Raw genomic sequence first — 19,088 nt, 5'->3', positions numbered from 1 at the left:
TGCAGTAATCTTGTATTTACCTTAATAGGCTATTATTAAAACTTTAAAAATAGGCTATTATATTATAAAATAGGCTAAACTACTATTATTCTATAGGCACCTACAGCTTTTTTAAATCTCACACTGCTATAGTAAGGCAACCAGCAGTTCCACATGACGCACAAAGTGCCCTTATTTTTCACTGAGCACCTGCCCCCCAAAATGTCTGTGCACGCCACTGCATCCATCCATTCATTTTCTACACCGCTTATCCCATTAGGGGTCACAGGGGGCTGGAGCCTATCCCATCTGTCATTGGGCGAGAGGCAGGGTATACCCTGGACTGGTCGCCAGTCAATCGCAGGGCTGACATATAGAGACAAACAACCAGGCACACTCACAGTCACACCTACAGCCAATTTAGAGTCACCAATTAACCTAACAAGCACTTCTTTGGCGGTGGGAGGAAGCCGGAGTACCCGGAGAGAACCCACACATGCATGTGGACAGCTTGCAAACTCTGCACAGAAAATCCCTGACCAGGGCACAAACCAGGGACCTTCTCACTGTGAGGCAACAGCATTTACCCCTGCACCACCATGCAGCCCAAATCAACTAAATTAAAATACATATCTTATTGTATTAGTATATTTCATTACTTTCAAAATGTAAATAAATTTTAGGTATCAACTGTGAGATCAGTCCCTATCACCTATACTACAGCCAGCAACAAGGAGCAACTGGAACATATATTTCTAGGGCTTCCATGTTGTCCATCACTGGACACTAAAACCTGATAGGTGGAAAACATGTGCAGAAAACGTCATTGTCAAATGTCATTCTCCAAGAGTCGGAAGTAGAAAGTTGACACAGAAAATTGTTGATTTAATCAGGACTGAACAGATAAAAATGTGTTTATCATGGATCATATTTACCAATAATGGCCGGCATGTGGATTTCTGAAAAAAATGATCAAACATTAAACCATTTCTGGTAAAACCGTTGCAATCTTGATCATTTTAGGGTTGGTTTAATTTAGATGTAAGGATTAAAAGACAAAAAATACCCTAAAAACCTAACCTTGCAAGCAGATGCCTACGCCCCTTTCTGTGTTTCTCACTGGCGAATCCATCTTGCAAAGCTCCCGTCTGAACCGTTTTGGCCCTGTTAGAAAGTGACAGGAGCAATCAGCGACGAGGGGCAGTACTTTCAGGCTCGGCGGAGTCGTGACATAAGCAAGCAGCAACAAGAGGCTGATGCAATTACGGCAGAAGACATTAGTGTGGGTGCTGCTAAAGCGCTAGTTTTTTTGGAACTTGACATTTCAGGGAAGAAAAGAAGAACAAAGAACAGTAGTGAGTTGTTTTCTTTTCAAAAATGACAAAAGTTGTGTATTGACATGTCTGCAGCCGCCATGGTTCACGTTATGCGGTCCTCTATGGAGCTTTCTCCTCTGTAGAGGTGCACCTCGGTAGCGGTAAGACCAGACCTTTCACCAATAAAAAATATTTGGATGTAGGAATGAAGCAATGAAGGCCCAGGACTGCTGAGAATCCTACACCTAGAATCCTACATCAGTCAAGAATGGTACAACATTCCTCTCCCAAAACTCCAGCAACTGGTCTCCTCACCTCCCAGACTTACAGCTCTAGAATGTATTCTATGTGTTACAGTTCTGTGCTCATACCCTCCCTTCTGCTTCACAGCAGAGCAGAGATTCATGACTGAAAATGAAAACATAACTTCAGATTTACAGTAGATCTTAAACAGAACTCCCTCTCTGGTATATGGCACAGCTTTAGATTCTTCTAATCCAACAGGGCACAAAATATGTACACACTCTGTACAAAGTTTACATTTCTGATGGCAACACAACAGAACTTTTTATAAATAAAAGAGACAGCATCTAACAGCACAGGCTGAGACTCAAACAGCAGGATCAGCCTAATCACAGCCACCAGAGAAAGCTCTAATCTCATTGTTTCATTTGTTACAGCCAATGTTATTGCTCTTTGACTGTTTAGCCAATTTATCAATAAGCCTGTCCGACTCCTCACACGAGGATTGGCTATCGTGGTAACAGAATCAGCTTTATTAAAATGTCTGAGACAGTATAATCATTGATGTTTCATACTGCTTGATCTCAGCTCTCTCTCTTCTGTCGTTATTTTGTGCAGGTAGGTGTGTAGCCAACACAGCTCTGTCAGTGATTAATTCCTCAAAAAATCAAGATGACAGTACAACTAAAGTAAGGTCACTTCTTCCCTACTTCAGAAAGCTGGAAACAAAAGGTTGATGCTAAAATTTTCCAGGAGAAGACCTCCAGCCTTCTTTATAAGCTCCAAGTGGTCCATGCTGTTCTGCACGATGTGATTCTGTGTTGACTACAATCCAACTTTATCTGAGGATTGGTCATAGGTAGTTTATCGAAGTCCACTACAACTCTGCTCGGTGTAGGCCTCTCTCTCTCTCTCTCTGCTGCTGCATCAGTGTTTACGCTCAGCTGTACAATTCCCTTTGTTTCAGCCTCTCCATTACTCGCAGCGATGACACAAAATCCTTCCATACTGCTGATGATATTAAGCCTTTGGTTAACCAGGAAAATCTCACTTAGACTAAAATTCTGCTTTACAAGAAAGCTCTGGTCAAACTTTTCCCCTGCATAATCCCCAGCAATACTGAGCCTGCGCAGAGCTTTGACGTCATCGTGCATACATAATTAGCCATGTGCTTGCCGTCTAAAGGAGATAACCCCAGCACCACAGGACAGTAGATGTAATAAGATTAGGCAACTTTTAGTTTATATTAACGCATTCTTGCAACATATCTTCTAGGTTACACAAAATATAATATGCAAGTATTCAGTATTTACTTATCTGGTCATTTGCATGTTTTCTGCCAGACATTTTGACCGCTTATAATTTTATCTGCTGGACTTCCGCCCTTTTTGCCGGCCAATGACCGGCAAATGCCGGCTAATGGAAACTCAGGCTTAGCAGCCCCATGTAGTCAGAATGGTAGATCTTGGTTACATAACAACATTCGACTATGAGGCTCATAGTCGAATCAGACTCCTCCGAAGCAAATCGTTGAATCTCTGACTATTCCAGGTCACCCCTAATCAACACTGACCTTAACTGACTCAAGTGTGGCCTGCACTTCTTTAGATGTTGTCCGGAGTTCTTCTGTGAACCCCTGGATGAGTTGCTGATGTGCTCTTGGAGTATTTTTGGTAAGCTAGCCACTCCCGAGAAGGTTCACCACTGTTCCAAGTTTTCTACATTTGTGGATAATGGCTCTCAGCACAGTTCACTGGAGTCCAAAACCCTTACAAGTGGCTTTGTAACCCTTTCTGAACTGAAAGATGTCAGTGACAATGTTTCTCATCTGTTCTTGAATCTCATTAGATGGCGCCATGATGTGTTGCTTTTTGAGATCTTTTAGCCTAATTGACTTAGACAGAGTGGTTCTATTTAAGAGATTTCTGGATTCAACAGGTCTGGCAGTAATCAGACCCAGCTCTGGCTATTGAAATTGAACTCAGCTTTACAAAAATTGTGATTAGTCAAAGTAAAGTCATGATTTAACAAGAGGGTGCAATTACTATTTCTCATAAGATCAGGTAGGTTTGGGTGGCTTTTTTCCCTAAATAAATTAAATCATCATTTAAGAACTGCATTTTTTGTGTTTACTTGAGTCATTGCTGTCTACTGTTAAAATTTGTTTGATGATGTGAAACATTAAAGTGTGACACATTTATGCAAAAACAGAAATCAGGAAGAGGGAAAATACTTTTTCACATCAATGTACCTTTTACTATTTTACTCTTAACTGTCAGATTGTGACTCAGTCACAAACAATAACTGATTTATAAGGGTAACAGTTTTATAAAGTAATGACTTATCTTTGAAAGTAATGTTGCCAAACACAAGAAACTATCACTGATTTCTCGCATGTATTCTGAGCTCCAAAAAATATTCAAGCTGCTTCCTTTTTTAAACTGGCACTTAAACACGGTTTACTCCCAACTCAGCAGAAACCTTACAAACTTCATTCACAGTTCGAGTCAATGGAGACAAGAGCCTGTTTTCCATCTGCTCCATCAAGGCCACTTCCTTTCCCTGGGCTTATCATTGTTCACAGCAACTTCAGATGCAAGAATAGATTTGGACTGAAGGAATGTTATCTTCTCTTGTACACAGATAAGTGTGTGAGAGAAATAAGTTAAACACCAAATCGCCCCCACAAGACAGTAGATTGGTTCCGGTGCTGCAATACTGGCAGTACACTGCATATTTCTCTCTGCACAGACTGTTCTTTTCACGTACAACCAGAGCCTGGTCAAATATGGTTGGACATTTGTTACTGCAAATCAGAGTCTTCCTGACTTCATAAACCCTGGCCATCATGTGCTCCAGCTTCCTTATACAGACAGACAGAGGCGAGTCCACAAATTATCAATGAATTATTATCAAGTAATGTCTGACTTCATTGATTAGTTAATAGTGTTTGAATCATTGTGACTCAAACACTGTTAATAAGGGCGTGGCGAGACACAAACCTGACATGCCAGATAGACTGTTTCATTTATCAATTGCATAGGATATACTTGACATTTATCTGAAAACTCCTATACTCCTAAAGCAAAGCAGGACTTCTGTCTATCACATTCAGTACGGGCCAATCAGAGTGGCAAGACAGAATGAGGTAGACATGCATAGCTCTTATAGTAACCTGAGCTCAACAGGTCGGAGCAGATGTAGGTTATGAACGGTGGAGCTTGTTGTTGGATAAAACTCTTGCTATCACAAATTCATGCCGAAGCATGAAATAGTATATGTGAAATAGTAAATGCTCCCCTTGTTAAATCATGAAATAACTCATTGGAAAGGTGAGTTCAGTTTCACTAGCCACGCCCAGGCCTGATTAAAGCCAGGCCTGTTAAATCCAGAAATCCCTTACATAGAACCAGTCTCACTAAGTCAAGTAGGCTAAAAGATCTCAAAAGTAAAACATCATGGCACCATCTAATGAAATTCAAGAACAGATGAGAAACATTTCCATTGACATCTATCACTCTGAAAAGGGTTACAAAGCCATTTCTAAGGGTTTGGGACTCCAGTGAACCATGGTGAGAGCCATTATTCACAAATGTAGAAAATTTGGAACAGTGGTTGACCTACCAAAATGACTCCAAGAGCGCATCGACGACTCATCCAGGAGGTCACAAAAGAACCCAGAACCACATCTAAAGACCTGCAGGCCTCACTTGACTCAGTTAAGGTCAGTGTTTATGATTCAACAATAAGAAAGAGACTGGGTGAAAATGGCCTCCATGGGAGAGTTCCTGGGCGGAAACCACTGCTGACAAAAAAGAACACAAAAGCTCATCTCATATTTGTCAAAAAACATCCTGATGATCCTCAAGACTTTTGGGTAAATGTTCTGTGGACTGAAGAGATAAAAGTTGAACTTTTTGGAAGGTGAGCATCCCATTAAATTTGTTGTCAAACTAACATAGCATTTCATAAAAAAGAACATCATACCAACAGTTAAACATGGTGGTAGTGTGATAATTTGGGGCTGCTTTGCTGCTTCAAGACCTGTTTGACTTTTCAAAATTGATGGAACAATGAATTCTGCTCTCTACCAGATAATCCTGAAGGAGAATACCAGGCCATTAGTTTCTGACATCAAACTCAAGTGCAAGCAACAATGATTCAAGACACCAGCAAGTCCACCTCTGAATAGCTTAAAAAATAAATGAACGTTTTGGAGTGGTCTAGTCAGAGTCTGACTCAAATGTGATTGAGATGCTGTGGCATTACCTGAAACAGGCTATTCGAGCTTGAAAACACTAAAATATGGCTGAATGAAAACAATTCTGCAAAAAAAGAAAATAAAAAAGGGCCACAATTCCTCCACAAAAATGCGGAAGACTCATTGCAAGTTATCGCAAACGTTTGCTTGCAGTTGTTGCCACCAAGAAGGCACAACCAGGGTTTAGGTTTAAGGGACAATTACTTTCTCACATAAGGCCAGGTAGGTTTGGGTGGCTTTTTTCCCTCAGATTATATTCATCTAATATTAAAAATGTGTTTAATGATATGAAACATTAAAGTGTGACAAATATATTTTTCACAGTGCTTTTATCAGATTGTAATTGCTTATATTTTAGCAGAGAAACTAACCTGTTAAACTGGCTGTAGTTTTCTAATCATCTTCCCAGCCTGTTCTCTGCTCTTTTAAACTCTGCTTCATATTTGCATCGACTCTGCTGATTATTCCCAATCCCCTGAGGCATGATGGCTAATAAAGATAAGCAAATCTGACTTAATCAGAAAATACAGACGTCGCCATAGAAACCAGTGTATAGTCTGATGATTTCCTTTAGTAAGGAAGCAGTTCTGTGAGCGGGCTCTACGCTTCAGTGTGCTGTACAAGGTTCAAGGTCTCACCTCTTTATATCAGTCTGTAATGTTAGTAATAGATGTGTGAGCAGAAAACATCAACAACACAGCATGTTTCCTTTTCAGGATACCTAACCATGTTGTGCTGTATAGACTAACAACCCTGAAATGTCACATTCAAACACCAAATAAGCTTGATTTCAGTTAGTGAATTCTGTCAACATGTTTTGGTTGAAAACATAAGGGAGCACCACCATCCTAAGTCATCCCAACTCAGTTCAACCTCTTTGTCTTTTTCTCAGTTGAAGTTAATTTATCACAGCTTCTTTTAATATGGTGGTAGCTATGGATTGGACTCAAAAGCCCCCTTTAGAAGACAAATGGCTGGTTCCACTCAGCCTCATCCAGTATTTATTACATTCTATGGTTTCCACATGAATTATGAGGATGCCCAGTCACTGTACACAATCTGGAAAAAAGTATTTGGACACACTTGTTAACTATTAAATTCAGTTGTTTAAATCAGACCTTAACACCTAGTCATGCAGTCTCCATTTGCAAACATTAGTGATATAAAATGGGTCATTCTGAAGAGCTCAGTGACTTTAAATGTGGCACTGTGATGGATACCACCTTTGCAAGACGATGGTTTGTGAAATTTCATCCCCACTGGGTATTCCAAAGTCAACTGGAAAGTGGAAGCACGTAGGAACAACGGTAACTCAGCCATGAAGTAGAAGACCATGTAAAATCACAGAGTGGGGTCAACAACTACTAAGGTGCATGGTGCTTTAAAGTCGCAATCACTCTGCTGATTCCATAGCTGAAGAGTTCAGAACTTCCACTGGCATTAATGCAAACTGTGAGCTTGAGGGAAATGGGTTTTCATAGCTGAGCAGCTGCATGCAAGTCCAGTGCCAAGCATCGGATGGAGTGTTGTGAAGCACACCAGCACTGAACTGTGGAGTAGTGGAAACGTGTTCTGTGGAGTGACAAATAATGCTTCTCTGTTGGCAGTCAGATTAGGGAGAACATTACCTGCCTGACTGCAATGTGCCAACTGTGAAGTTTAGTGGAGGAGAGATAGTGGTATGGGACTGATTTTCAGGGTTTGGGCTAGGCCCCTTATCTTTCAGTGAAGATCAACCTTAATGCCTCGGCAAGACATACCAAGACATTTTGGACAATGCTATGCTTCCAACTTTGTGGGAACAATTTAGGAGAAGGCACTTTTCTGTTCCAACATGACTGTACACCGGTGCTCAAAGCAAGGACTATAAAGACATGATTTAATGAGTTTGGTGTGGAAGAACTTGACTGGCCCCCACAGAACCCTGACCTCAACCTCACTGAACAACTTTTAGGATGAACTGGAACAGAGATTATGAGCCAGGCCTTCTCATCCAACATCAGTGACTAATGCTCTACAGAATAAATGGGCACAAATTGCCACATTAACACTCCTGAATCTTGTGAAAACCCTTCCAAGAAGAGTGGAGGCTGTTATAGCTGCAAAAGTGGATCAGCTCCATATTGAATTAAATGTATTTGAATACAATGTCATTACAATCCCTACTGTTGTAATAGTTAGGCACAAATACTTTTGTCTTTACACTGTAGTTGGATTGTTGACTCACTCAGCTGACAATGAGTACAGCTCAGGGAACCTCAGCTCATGTTAAGAGATGGCTTGTCACTGTAAGAAAACTTCCTCTGTTACCAGTCAATTGAAATTGTCCATAACTTTCTGATGTAATCAACCACAAGCTACCACTGGCTAACTTTCTGCAGCCAGTGAGGCTCTGCCAACAAAATCATCACTGTGCAAAAACAGAAAATGGTCTATATGGACTTTTTCATTGATTTGTGTACCTTCATACTTTTCTATTCAACTGGAGGACACTGTGCAGTCTACTTTGTGCAAAGTACTTCAAAGCATGAATACTTGAGTTAACTGTACTTGTTTTCCTCTTATAGTCCTGCAGACACCTCTGTGTGAATCTCTGCCAGCTCAGACTGTTTTCAAATGTTGCCATAGTTACGGGTAAAGTTGCCTGAACGTAGAGACAACATGTTGCTTTCCAATGGTACCTGACAGTGCCAGGAACCCATAAATTATTTATAATTGCAATTTGAACTTTGCAAAACAGACTCAACGGTACATCATTATAAGCAATTTATCAACTGTGGAACACTTTGACATTAACAATCATATTTTTTGTTTAAACTATTTATGGAAACACCCAACACTAAGCAATAAGGCTGCATTATAAACTGCAGCATAGCATAAACATTTCTACATATTTTATCAGAGCTTGATCTTTCCTCATTTTTGTTCAATCTCTATGTAAATGTATTAAAATCATTATTCTAATCTAAAGCATTTGTTATTTTATACTTCTTTAAATTACTTGTCAGCTTTAAGATTAAGATGCAGCAGTGATGCAGCAGTTAATGATTCCACTTGGCATCCCTTGCCATTATTGGCCATCATTTGCACTTATTCACTAATTTCATCATACAAATACTGCTTTAACTTTCTTTTTTTGTCTCCTGGCTAGTTTGCTCTGTGCTGTCGCCCCCCCTCATGGCCCAATTTTTGAAAAACGCACGCTAAAATGCCCTCTTTGAAGTCAAAACACACGCTAAAGTGTCCTCTTTGAGGCCAAAACATGTGCTAAAGTGCCCTCTTGGGACCTAAAACACATGCTCAAGTGCCCTCTTGGGACCTAAAACACATGCTCAAGTGCCCTCTTGGGACCTAAAACACATGCTCAAGTGCCCTTGGGAGCCAAAGCGTGTGCTAAAGTGCCCTACTGGTTGGCAAAACACACTAAACTGCCCTCTTGGGTGGAAAAAAAACACTAAACTGCCCCCTTAGCTGGTTAAAACATGATAAACTGCCCACTTGGGTGGCAAAAAGGTGTGTTTGAGTACCCTCCTCATTGGCAAAACACACTAAACTGCCCTCTTGGGTGGAAAAAAAACACTAAACTGCCCCCTTAGCTGGTTAAAACATGATAAACTGCCCACTTGGGTGGCAAAAAGGTGTGTTTGAGTACCCTCCTCATTGGCAAAACACACTAAACTGCCCTCTTGGGTGGAAAAAAAACACTAAACTGCCCTCTTGGGTGGAAAAACACACTCCAGAAGACCATTAGGACCAAGTAATACTATGAAACATTACTGTTGCAATGACTTTCATGTTGGGCCCTTTTTTGATCTATATTGAGTCAGAACTATATCTCACAGAACCAGTTTGGATTATCTGGTGCTAATATGGTGTTAAAATGCACTAGAATACAGGAAATGGCATCTACTTAATTGAAAATGTTCTGGGGGAAGACCCCCAGAACATTTAGCATGCTGCTAAATGCCAACAGGAAGGACAGAAACAGTGCAGGCACTTCGTGGAGCTTAATCTTTTCTCTTTTAGAAGATAAAGGAAAGTAGGTGGTTTTTCTCTCAGTTATGTATTACTTTATTTACAATGGAAACAAATAACAGCCTATTTGACTTGCAAAGATAACATTGTTATGTCACGTTACAACAAAAAAGTAATCGTAATACTCTAAAAGATCACTTGTAACGCGTTACCCCCAGTACTGCTGACAAGAGACAACAAACAATGCATAAGCAACAGCAGACTTCTTTGTTTAGCTGCAGAGCCTGTATCAGACACCACTTGCACTACTGCAGTCATTTATACATAAATAATCTTATTTGGCATTATATACAAATAAAAAAATAGAAACAACATAGGAAAAAATGGTCAAAAGGCTGTCCTGATGTAGTCTATGTCTGAATATCCTCCCAACCTCTCAAACTTAGCCGCTAGCTTTTAGTAACTACTATTGGTTTCAGGATGGCATGTCGCTTGGCAGGAAACTGTAAACAGGCATGCTGGAGGTATTTCAAAATAAAAGCATAGCTTAAAGATGACGGTGTAGATTGTTTTCCAAATTTTCTTTCTTCAATCTGATTGGATAATTGATCAACCACTATGTATTGAACCACAGTGATGGATCATAACACCCATAGTTATAGGTCATAGGTCAAGCTCTTTGGTCTTATGTTCATCCCTTGCTTTTCAGGCCATACTTTAAAACACAAAATCATTAGAGGGGTTTGAGGAATTTGCTTCAACATTTGCAAAACTGCTCATCTTGACATAGGGATAAAGTAATTACATTTTGGAGGTCAAGTTGTGTACCCCTCTTGCATTTACGTGTGGAAACAGAAGAATGTGTTGATGGATTTTTGCACACATCTCCTCTAACGCTAATGAATGAACTGATCAAATATCAAGAGTCAATGGTTTAACACATTGGGTTCATGTGTATCCCTTGACTGTGAACTCAATATCTGAAGTTTGCTTCAAGGAATTTCCTTCAAACTTTGCACATTTTTTCACTCTCACTCATGATGAACCAGTTAGAATATGGAGGTAAATTTCATTAGGCCCCATGGTCAGCTCTTGTACCACAAAAAACACCCCAGCCCTTCTTTTTGACCCACCACTGGACTTTCAATGCCAGCAACTGGAAGGCATAAAACCACCAGGCAGTAGTTATAGTTTGAGCAATATAACAGCTTTTGTTTTTTGTTTTTTTTTTTCATAAAAGGACACACTATTGTGGCAGAATCCCACTAACAATATAAAGAATATTATATTGAACAAATGTGTACTTACAACTGGAAAAGATGAGTGGACAGGAGTGCTCGTCCATTGGGAAGTTGTGCAGCTGTAGCTGACATTCTGCATTTATCGTTAATCTGAAAAGAAACCATCAAAGAATTAGTTGGTGATAAATCTGTTTACTTCATATAACACATAACATTATAACAGACCTACAACACATTTACACACCTTTCAAAGCTTTTCTTATCTTTGTTTGTTAGACAGACAAATTCAAGGTACCTAGTAGCAGCTTACAGACACATGACACGAGGCGTTGCTTACATTTAAAGAATGTGGGCAGGTAGGTAAGACAAGTTAAGATAGCTGTTTAATTCAAGTGTGCATATGAAGTGAGGCAGTTTACCTTGAATAACCTTCTTACATTATTTGAGTTACAGTGAACAGATTAATTAGTAGAGTAATAAGATTAATAAGGGCATGTGTGCATATAAGGTTAGGCTTTAAGTACTTGTTAAATTATAGTTCTATTTCTGGCACTCTCTGACTGTCTAGTAGTTATCAGTGTAACTCTAGGGTAACTCCATGACTGATGGGTAGTCATCAGAGTGACTCTGTGACTATTGAGTGGTCAACAGAGTAACTCTGTGACTGTTGAGTGGTCATTAAAGTGACTCTGTGACTGTTGAGTAGTCATCAGAGTGACTCTGTGACTGTTGAGTGGTCATCAGAGTGACTCTGTGACTGTTGAGTGGTCATCAGAGTGACTGTGTGACTGTTGAGTGGTCATCAGAGTAACTCTGTGACTGTTGAGTGGTCATCAGAGTGACTCTGTGACTGTTGAGTGGTCATCAAATTGACTCTGTGACTGTTGAGTGGTCATCAGAGTGACTCTGTGACTGTTGAGTGGTCATCAGAGTAACTCTGTGACTGTTGAGTGGTCATCAAATTGACTCTGTGACTGTTGAGTGGTCATCAGAGTGACTCTGTGACTGCTGAGTGGTCATCAGAGTGACTCTGTGACTGTTGAGATGTCATCAGAGTGACTCTGTGACTGTTGAGTGGTCATCAAAGTGACTCTGTGACTGTTGAGTGGTCATCAGAATAACTCTGTGACTGTTCAGTGGTCATCAGATTGACTCTGTGACTGTTATGTGGTCATCAGATTGCTCTGTGACTCTTGATTGGCATCAGAGTAACTCTTTGAATCTTATGCGTATTATGTAAATGTACATATGAATAAATTAGTGCACACGTAATTCTTATAAAAACACAATCACTTTATAATCTTTGCATCGAGACTGAGGGACTGTAATCAGTTAAAGTGATGCAGCTGTGAGTGTTAACATCTCTACATGTCTCTAACCCTGCAGGCTGCTCTCCTCCTGTATGCCACGTGGATCGGTTTAGAGAAAGAACCTGAACTATGCTTCTTTTTCTATAAATTGCTTCTTGGAATTCTGCTCATGGTCATTTGGTGAAAATAAATGTTACAAAGAGACATTCACCTGGAAAGAAACACATTTCAACAGCCTTCAAAACTCTTGTTCAAGTTTTCAAGACTCAGTCTGACCTTTTATCCATTGTTTTCATCATATTACTCCCTTAGTAAATGGTTACCTTTTTCAAGGGTACAGAAACAAAGGTAATTAATAAGCTTGCTCACAGTTTTCTCCTGCTTTCTTCATCTGATGACAAGTGGCTGTAATGCACTCAAAAAAAAAATATGCTAAAAACATCTAGATGATGACCAAAACCATGGATTAACTAGGGCTGCAAGCAGCACTGATCGGGGCCTCGCACCTTCATGCACCTCGAGGTTTCGTGCCCAACAGGTTTGTGGAATAGCTGCTAATAGCTTTGTCTTAGGTAGCTCATTGAAATATGAAATATTTCCAGTTATGACGGCACTAAGTCAGTTTGCAGCCATGCCCTGTGTAACAGCTGAGTTGTATTCTGCCAAACAAAGCAGCAAATCTTCTACCTGCAGATCAAATTTCAATAGAATCAGAACATTCCCTGAAGGTAATTCTAGAAGGATCCCTGGAAATAGTTTCAGTTTTCAATTTATTTTCATTTTTCTTTTCTTTTTTTTTTTGGGCGGGGGGTGGGGGGTTTAAATTCAAAATCTCAGACTTCCTGTTGATTTGGTGACAAGAGTCAAAAGGCTTTTTGTAGGTCCTGTTCTGCTGAATATGTGTACAAAATTTCAAATATTTAGGTTGTATGTGGTGAGGGGGCTGATTTTTAAAACAAATTATGGGGGGCACCACTAAGCCATTGAGCCACGCCCACAACCAAACCCATATGTTACTTTTAATTTTTTCCACTCTGCTTATTCCCACCATTTTCTTGGCAGTATAAGCCCTTTGGGGCTCTTCAAAACCCTTAACTAGACTGCCTCCTCTTTCATTGTGACTAATGGGTCACCATGGCAACAGATTTAGTGTCAGATCTGTGGGCTTGAAAATACATACCATGGGAACACTTATCAAACCAATTTTGTGGCAGATTTGGTCAAGTTTACAGAAGTTGCTCTTGTTTATTTGAAACAAAGTCTGTTTCTGTGCCACTTTGGGACATCAAAGTTTGATTAGCTGCCACGGCCACACCTTTTGAGTTTTGTGCATGAGCCTCGTGTTATGTATGCATGTTTAGTTTTATGTGCCATACTAATGTTTATTTTCTTTGAGGCACTCTGGGTGATTTGTTCCTGGTCCTCTGTGGCACTTCGTGGCCTCCGTATGCTGACTTCATGAAATGGCTCTGCTCAACATACACTATCAAGATCTCATCACCTGCACCTGTGGGGAGTCTACTAAAGCCCAAGAAGCACTTCTCCTCACTCTCTCTCAGCCTGCAGCCAGACCAGCCATGTTGTTTCAGCCACCATTATAATTTCATTGTTAAATCTCAGTTTTGTAAATAAAAGGCCTTTGTTAAACTCTGATCGGTTTTCTACTCCCTTATGTTGCTTCCCCTGAGCCTGGGTTGTAACACTCAGAAGTTTTCTTCACAACTGTCTCTTCTAGCAGACAACTTAGTTTTGAGGTCAATCAGAAGAATGCCTTCAGAGGAGAAACATCTGGAAGAACACCTGGAAATGGCTAGGGTTGACCAATGTTGTTACAAAAAATCAAAATGGCGGTCTTCTTGTCGACTTTGCAATATGGGTCCAAGAGGCTTTTTTGTAGGTCCTGGCAAGATACATAGACCTTCCCATTTTCAAAATCCTAGGTTGAACTTGCTGCCAGGGCAATTTTTCTAGGGGGTGCCACTGAGCCATTAAGCCACACCCAAAGACCAAATTTATATTAATGAGCTTGTTCATGCACTAAGAATTTTATGAACCAAGTTTTATGGATGTATCATCCTTTTTACCACTACTAAATGACTTCCTGTTTCATGGCGATCAAAAAAACCCCATGGTCACAGTGTTGGACATAAAGTCGTGATCTTCATAGCAGTGCAAGGTGAAGGTCTCTGGATGTTTCTCAGCAAATCTGAGTGGGATTTGATCACCTATATAGGCATCATGGCTAATTATAGAGAAGCAGTAACTTTCTATTACCAGTAGGAGGCGCTGCAGCTGGATCCAAAATTTCAAATGCAGATGTGTTCAGGATGGAACTATTGTTGTGCACATGAAATTTTATTGAGATATGCTAAAAAACAGCTGAGTTATAGCAATTTGAAATTTTATGGTGAAGCATCAAACCCAAACTGAATTTCGCCGTGCCGGCACATCTACACCCTCTGACGAAGACTCACTAATTTTGCTACACATCTAGACTAATGTCTTAAGGGTTTACCCAGCATATTTGATGAGGAAATAATCAAAACATTAGGAGATATACCTCTGAAAGTAAAAACATGATATTTCCTGTCACCACTAGGAGGCACTGTGATCTGTAATAATATTACCACATAAGTGTGTTGGGGTCTGGACCCTCATTATACATGAATAATACCATTCACTTAGGACTATTTACAGCTGAGTTATGAGAAATTTCCTTTGTCATTAAAAAAGTTTGCAAATTTCACATCGTTCTGATGAACACTGTCAGACAAGTTAATCCTAGGACCACAGGAAATGGCATAGTTTCACACATTTTTTCAAAATGGTGGACTTCCTGTTGGGAGTTCACCTTGATGATAAGAGACTTTTTGTGCATATGAAGAAGCTGAATGTGTGCTCTGAATTTCATTCCTGTAGGTGGAACAGTGTCCAGGGGCTGTGTTTTTTCATGAGTTTAGGGGGCGCTATTGAGCCAATTTCCCACACTCATTTTGGGGACCTGTAAAATATATCAAAATTTCCAGCAGGCCACATGACCATGCCAATTTTAATGAGTTTTCGTGCATGTTCAGATACTCAAAATTCCAATAATAATCTGGATTTCAACAGGGTCCTCGCATCCTAAGTGCTCGGGCCCTAATAATAATGCAGGTTAGTGCACTTCTATATTTCCTAAAAATATTTTGAAAAGGAGGACATTTAATCAACATTTTTAGACCTTGCCAACACACACTTAACATTGTTGTCAAAATGGTTATCATGGAAAGATGCTTTAAGGTTTAGTTTATGATTCAAATACAGTAAACCTCATGTTTCATGGAGTCAGTGGATACCTCCTCATGGTCTGCCAGTGGTTCAGATCTAAGTGTGCAATAAAAAAAGAAACCTACTGTACACAGTGTTCTCTCTGTAAATAAAAAAGGAAGGAGGGGGTGGTTCAAAGCAAGCTACACAAAGGTTTTCACCAAGCAGCAACCACTGTTGAAAAATAAAGTGCAAAAAGCTGTGGTTCCTCAAGTATCCACCTGAAGTTGGCTGCAGAAACACCAGAAGCCACATACAGTGCCCTGAAAAAGTATTCCTCCTCTTCCTGATTTCTTATTTTCTGCATATCCTTCACACTTCGATGCTTCAGATCATCAAACAACCAGAGTAAAAACAAAATTCAGTTTTTAAATTATAATTTATTAGGGAAAAAAGCCATGCAAACCTACCTGGCCCTATGCAAAAAAGTGATTACCCACTAAACCTAACTCCTGGTTGTGCCACTCTTGGCGCAAACAACTGCAACTCTTTACGAGCATGAACAGCCTGTTGAGGGTCATGCCAAGGCATCTCAATCAGACTTAAGTCTGGACTTTGACTAGGTCACTCCAAAACCTTCATTTTCTTATTTCAAACCATTCCAAGAGTACCTTGCTGTGGACGAGATGGCCGACATACATCCAGTCCATACCAGAAGTCTCAACCGCAAGTCCGTACGTCTAAGGTTAGGTTTAGGCATTAAAACCCGAGTGGTTAGGTTCAGGGTAAGGCAGTGGGGAAGGTGATATATTTGAGATCCAGCACCAAGGTTTAAGCTTACGCGTGAAAAAGACTGACGAACACTGGCAGCTGAGTCCAACACGAAGAAGAAACTTCCGCTTGAGACTTCCGGCATGGATTGGATGTAAAGCCAAGCCCATGTCGGCCATCTTGACTGCAGTTGGGTCTCTCTCAGCCATTCAGAGGTGGACTTCCTGGTGTTTTTCATGTCATCATACTGCTGCATAACCCAAGTGTGCTTGAGCTTGAGGTCACAAACTGATGGCCAGGCATTCTCATCAGGATTTTCTGGTAGAGAGCAGAATTCATGGTTCCATCAATTACAAGCGGTTCAGGTCCCGAAGCAGCAAAGCTGCCCCAGACCATCACACTGCCACCACCATGTTTGACTATTATGACTGATATGATGTTCTTTTTATTACCTCCGCCAAGGAGGTTATGTGATCGGGTGGGTTTGTTCGTTTGTTAGTAACATAACTCAAAATGTCATGAACAGATTTTCATGAACAGATTTTCATGAAATTTACAGGAAATGTCAGAAATGGCATAAGGAAGAACTGATTAGATTTTGGGAGTGATCCAGATCACCGTCTGGACCCAGGAATGTTTTTAAAGGATTCTTCACTATAGGGAGATAGAGCTAATGGCGGAGGTCTGCGCTCTCTGAGTGCTTTTCTAGTTAAATTCTGTGTTAGATTTATGTTGGATGTAATGGTTCACACATACACAAAGTTCAACCCCTTTGCTAGGGGCACCAGAAAGGAGGCTACAGATGGGCACAGGTGCTCCAAATGATTGAGTGAGTCTATTACCTCCCAAGTCCTTGCATCTACATACAAAGACAATACAGCTGGGCTTTCCTAAAACATAACAGTCATTTCTACTATTAGAATTTTTTTGATAATCACCTAGAATGTCCATCCATTTATTTGCTACAGACTGGGGTCTGGGGGTCATGGGGGGGGCTTGAGCCTAGCTGTCATTGGGTGAGAGGCAGGGTAAACCCTGGACTGGTCACCAGTCAGTCACAGTCTATCAATTTTCATTGAAATATTTGGGATATGTTTGTATATTTTGAAGTTTCATTGGTAGTTTTGGGGGAAATTTCCTTTTTTTTGTGGGAATCAGGAAGATTTGTTTGGAAGTTTGGAGGAATTTGGAAATTTTGGGGTATTTTTTCATAAATTTGGTAAATATGATTGGAATTTTTGGGGAAATTTATAGTATTTTCAAGTACACTTGAGAAATCCATTTGTACATTGGTGAGTATTTGTGTGGGGATATGGGTGGGGTGTGGTTGAAATTTATAAGAACGTTCATGGAAACTTTTCTGTAACTCTTATAGAACTTTTTGGGATGTATGTAAATTTGGGGATGTATTTATAAATTTGCTCAGAAATTTGAAAAGGATTTAACTTCAACATTTTGGCGAGTTTTATGGAATGCTTGGGTTTTATGATGAAGTTTCACTTAAACACTTGGGGAATACTTGAAGAATTTTTGGGATACTCTTTATGGGAGAATGTAAGCTATATGTTCAAGAATTTTCACAGAAATGTTTGGTAACTTCTTTGGAATCACTGGGAACTTCAGAGCCTTAAAAAGTCCTTTGGATTTGTCACTAAAACAAGAAAAATTAGCCCTCATACTCTCTCAATGACTGACAACATTTCTGACTGTCTGAAGACCCCCAACAACTGACCAACACACACCCAAAGCACCTTCTCAAAAACTATTCAGTGTTTTTATTTCTGTAGGAACATGACCCTCAGGAGTGTTGGTGGTCAAAACTACTTCAGTTCAAAGCCAAGGCTGAGCTTTTAAACTTACCAGGTTTTATCCCAAATAAGTGTGAGAAAATAGAAATATATTCAAAACAAAAGGTAACATTTCAGGAGGTTAAGGTAAAAATAGGCTAAAAACAACCCTACCACAACTGTACATTAAATTTGAAAATTTTGAAGCATTTCGTATCTCACATAGAAAGCATCAGTGTTAGGAATTATTTTACGATGCAGCCTTTGGCTATGTGTTCTTCCGCCTCAGCATATCTGATCAGCTGTTGGCTTTGTCATGTGGAAATATGAGAAATTAACAAAAGGGGGCCCAAATGCAAATGCAATACAGGAGTACTTTAAAACAAAAAGCAAAAATCTTAAACAAAAAGCTTCTCTCAAAAAGTCCAAATGTCAGAAACACAAAAGCAGAAAAATCAAAAGCACACTAAACACAAGAAAGATATGAGAGAGCACTGGGAGACTCACAACAAACTCTCAAAGGACGGGGAGACACAGAAACTAAATACACTGGGAGTGAATGGACTCAGGTGTGACAGAGGAGACACAGGTGAACCTATTTAGAGTCAACATGGAGGGAAAAACACAAGAGTATGAAGAAAAGCAGAAATCAAACACAAGGAAGGAAAACATCAAAATAATAGAGGAAACAAGAGGGAAGGAATAAAATGACACTAGAAAATTAAACTGGGAATTACTAAAAAAACACACAAAGAAAAGGAAACACGGTTGAAACAATAAGAGCTAGGGAAACCGAGTAATATAATACATAACAAAAGAAATACCACTATCATGACATGTCAGCGACTTTAACAACAAACTAACACAAGTTGTTTCATCTCAGTTCTACTTCAACAGCCAACACAATCTTTTCATAAGGTAATAGTAATGTGAACAACTGTAACTCATCTAAATTTAGA

General features: G+C 39.9%; 1 protein-coding gene across 1 annotated transcript in view; it reads right to left on the bottom strand.

Moving 5' to 3' along the window:
• The window catches only part of LOC121512402 (gamma-aminobutyric acid receptor subunit gamma-3), a 135,591-nt gene that overhangs the window by 24,770 nt on the left and 91,733 nt on the right, over positions 1-19,088 (bottom strand). The window contains exon 5 of the mRNA XM_041791659.1: positions 11,083-11,165. Coding sequence (XP_041647593.1) covers positions 11,083-11,165 — 83 coding nt within the window. The remainder of the gene's footprint in view (positions 1-11,082; positions 11,166-19,088) is intronic.

The sequence above is a fragment of the Cheilinus undulatus genome, linkage group 7, assembly GCF_018320785.1.
Source record: "Cheilinus undulatus linkage group 7, ASM1832078v1, whole genome shotgun sequence".
Classification (NCBI taxonomy): domain Eukaryota; kingdom Metazoa; phylum Chordata; class Actinopteri; order Labriformes; family Labridae; genus Cheilinus; species Cheilinus undulatus.
The sequence above is the reverse complement of the archived record's forward strand: the minus strand, read 5'-3'. Positions and strand labels throughout refer to the sequence as shown.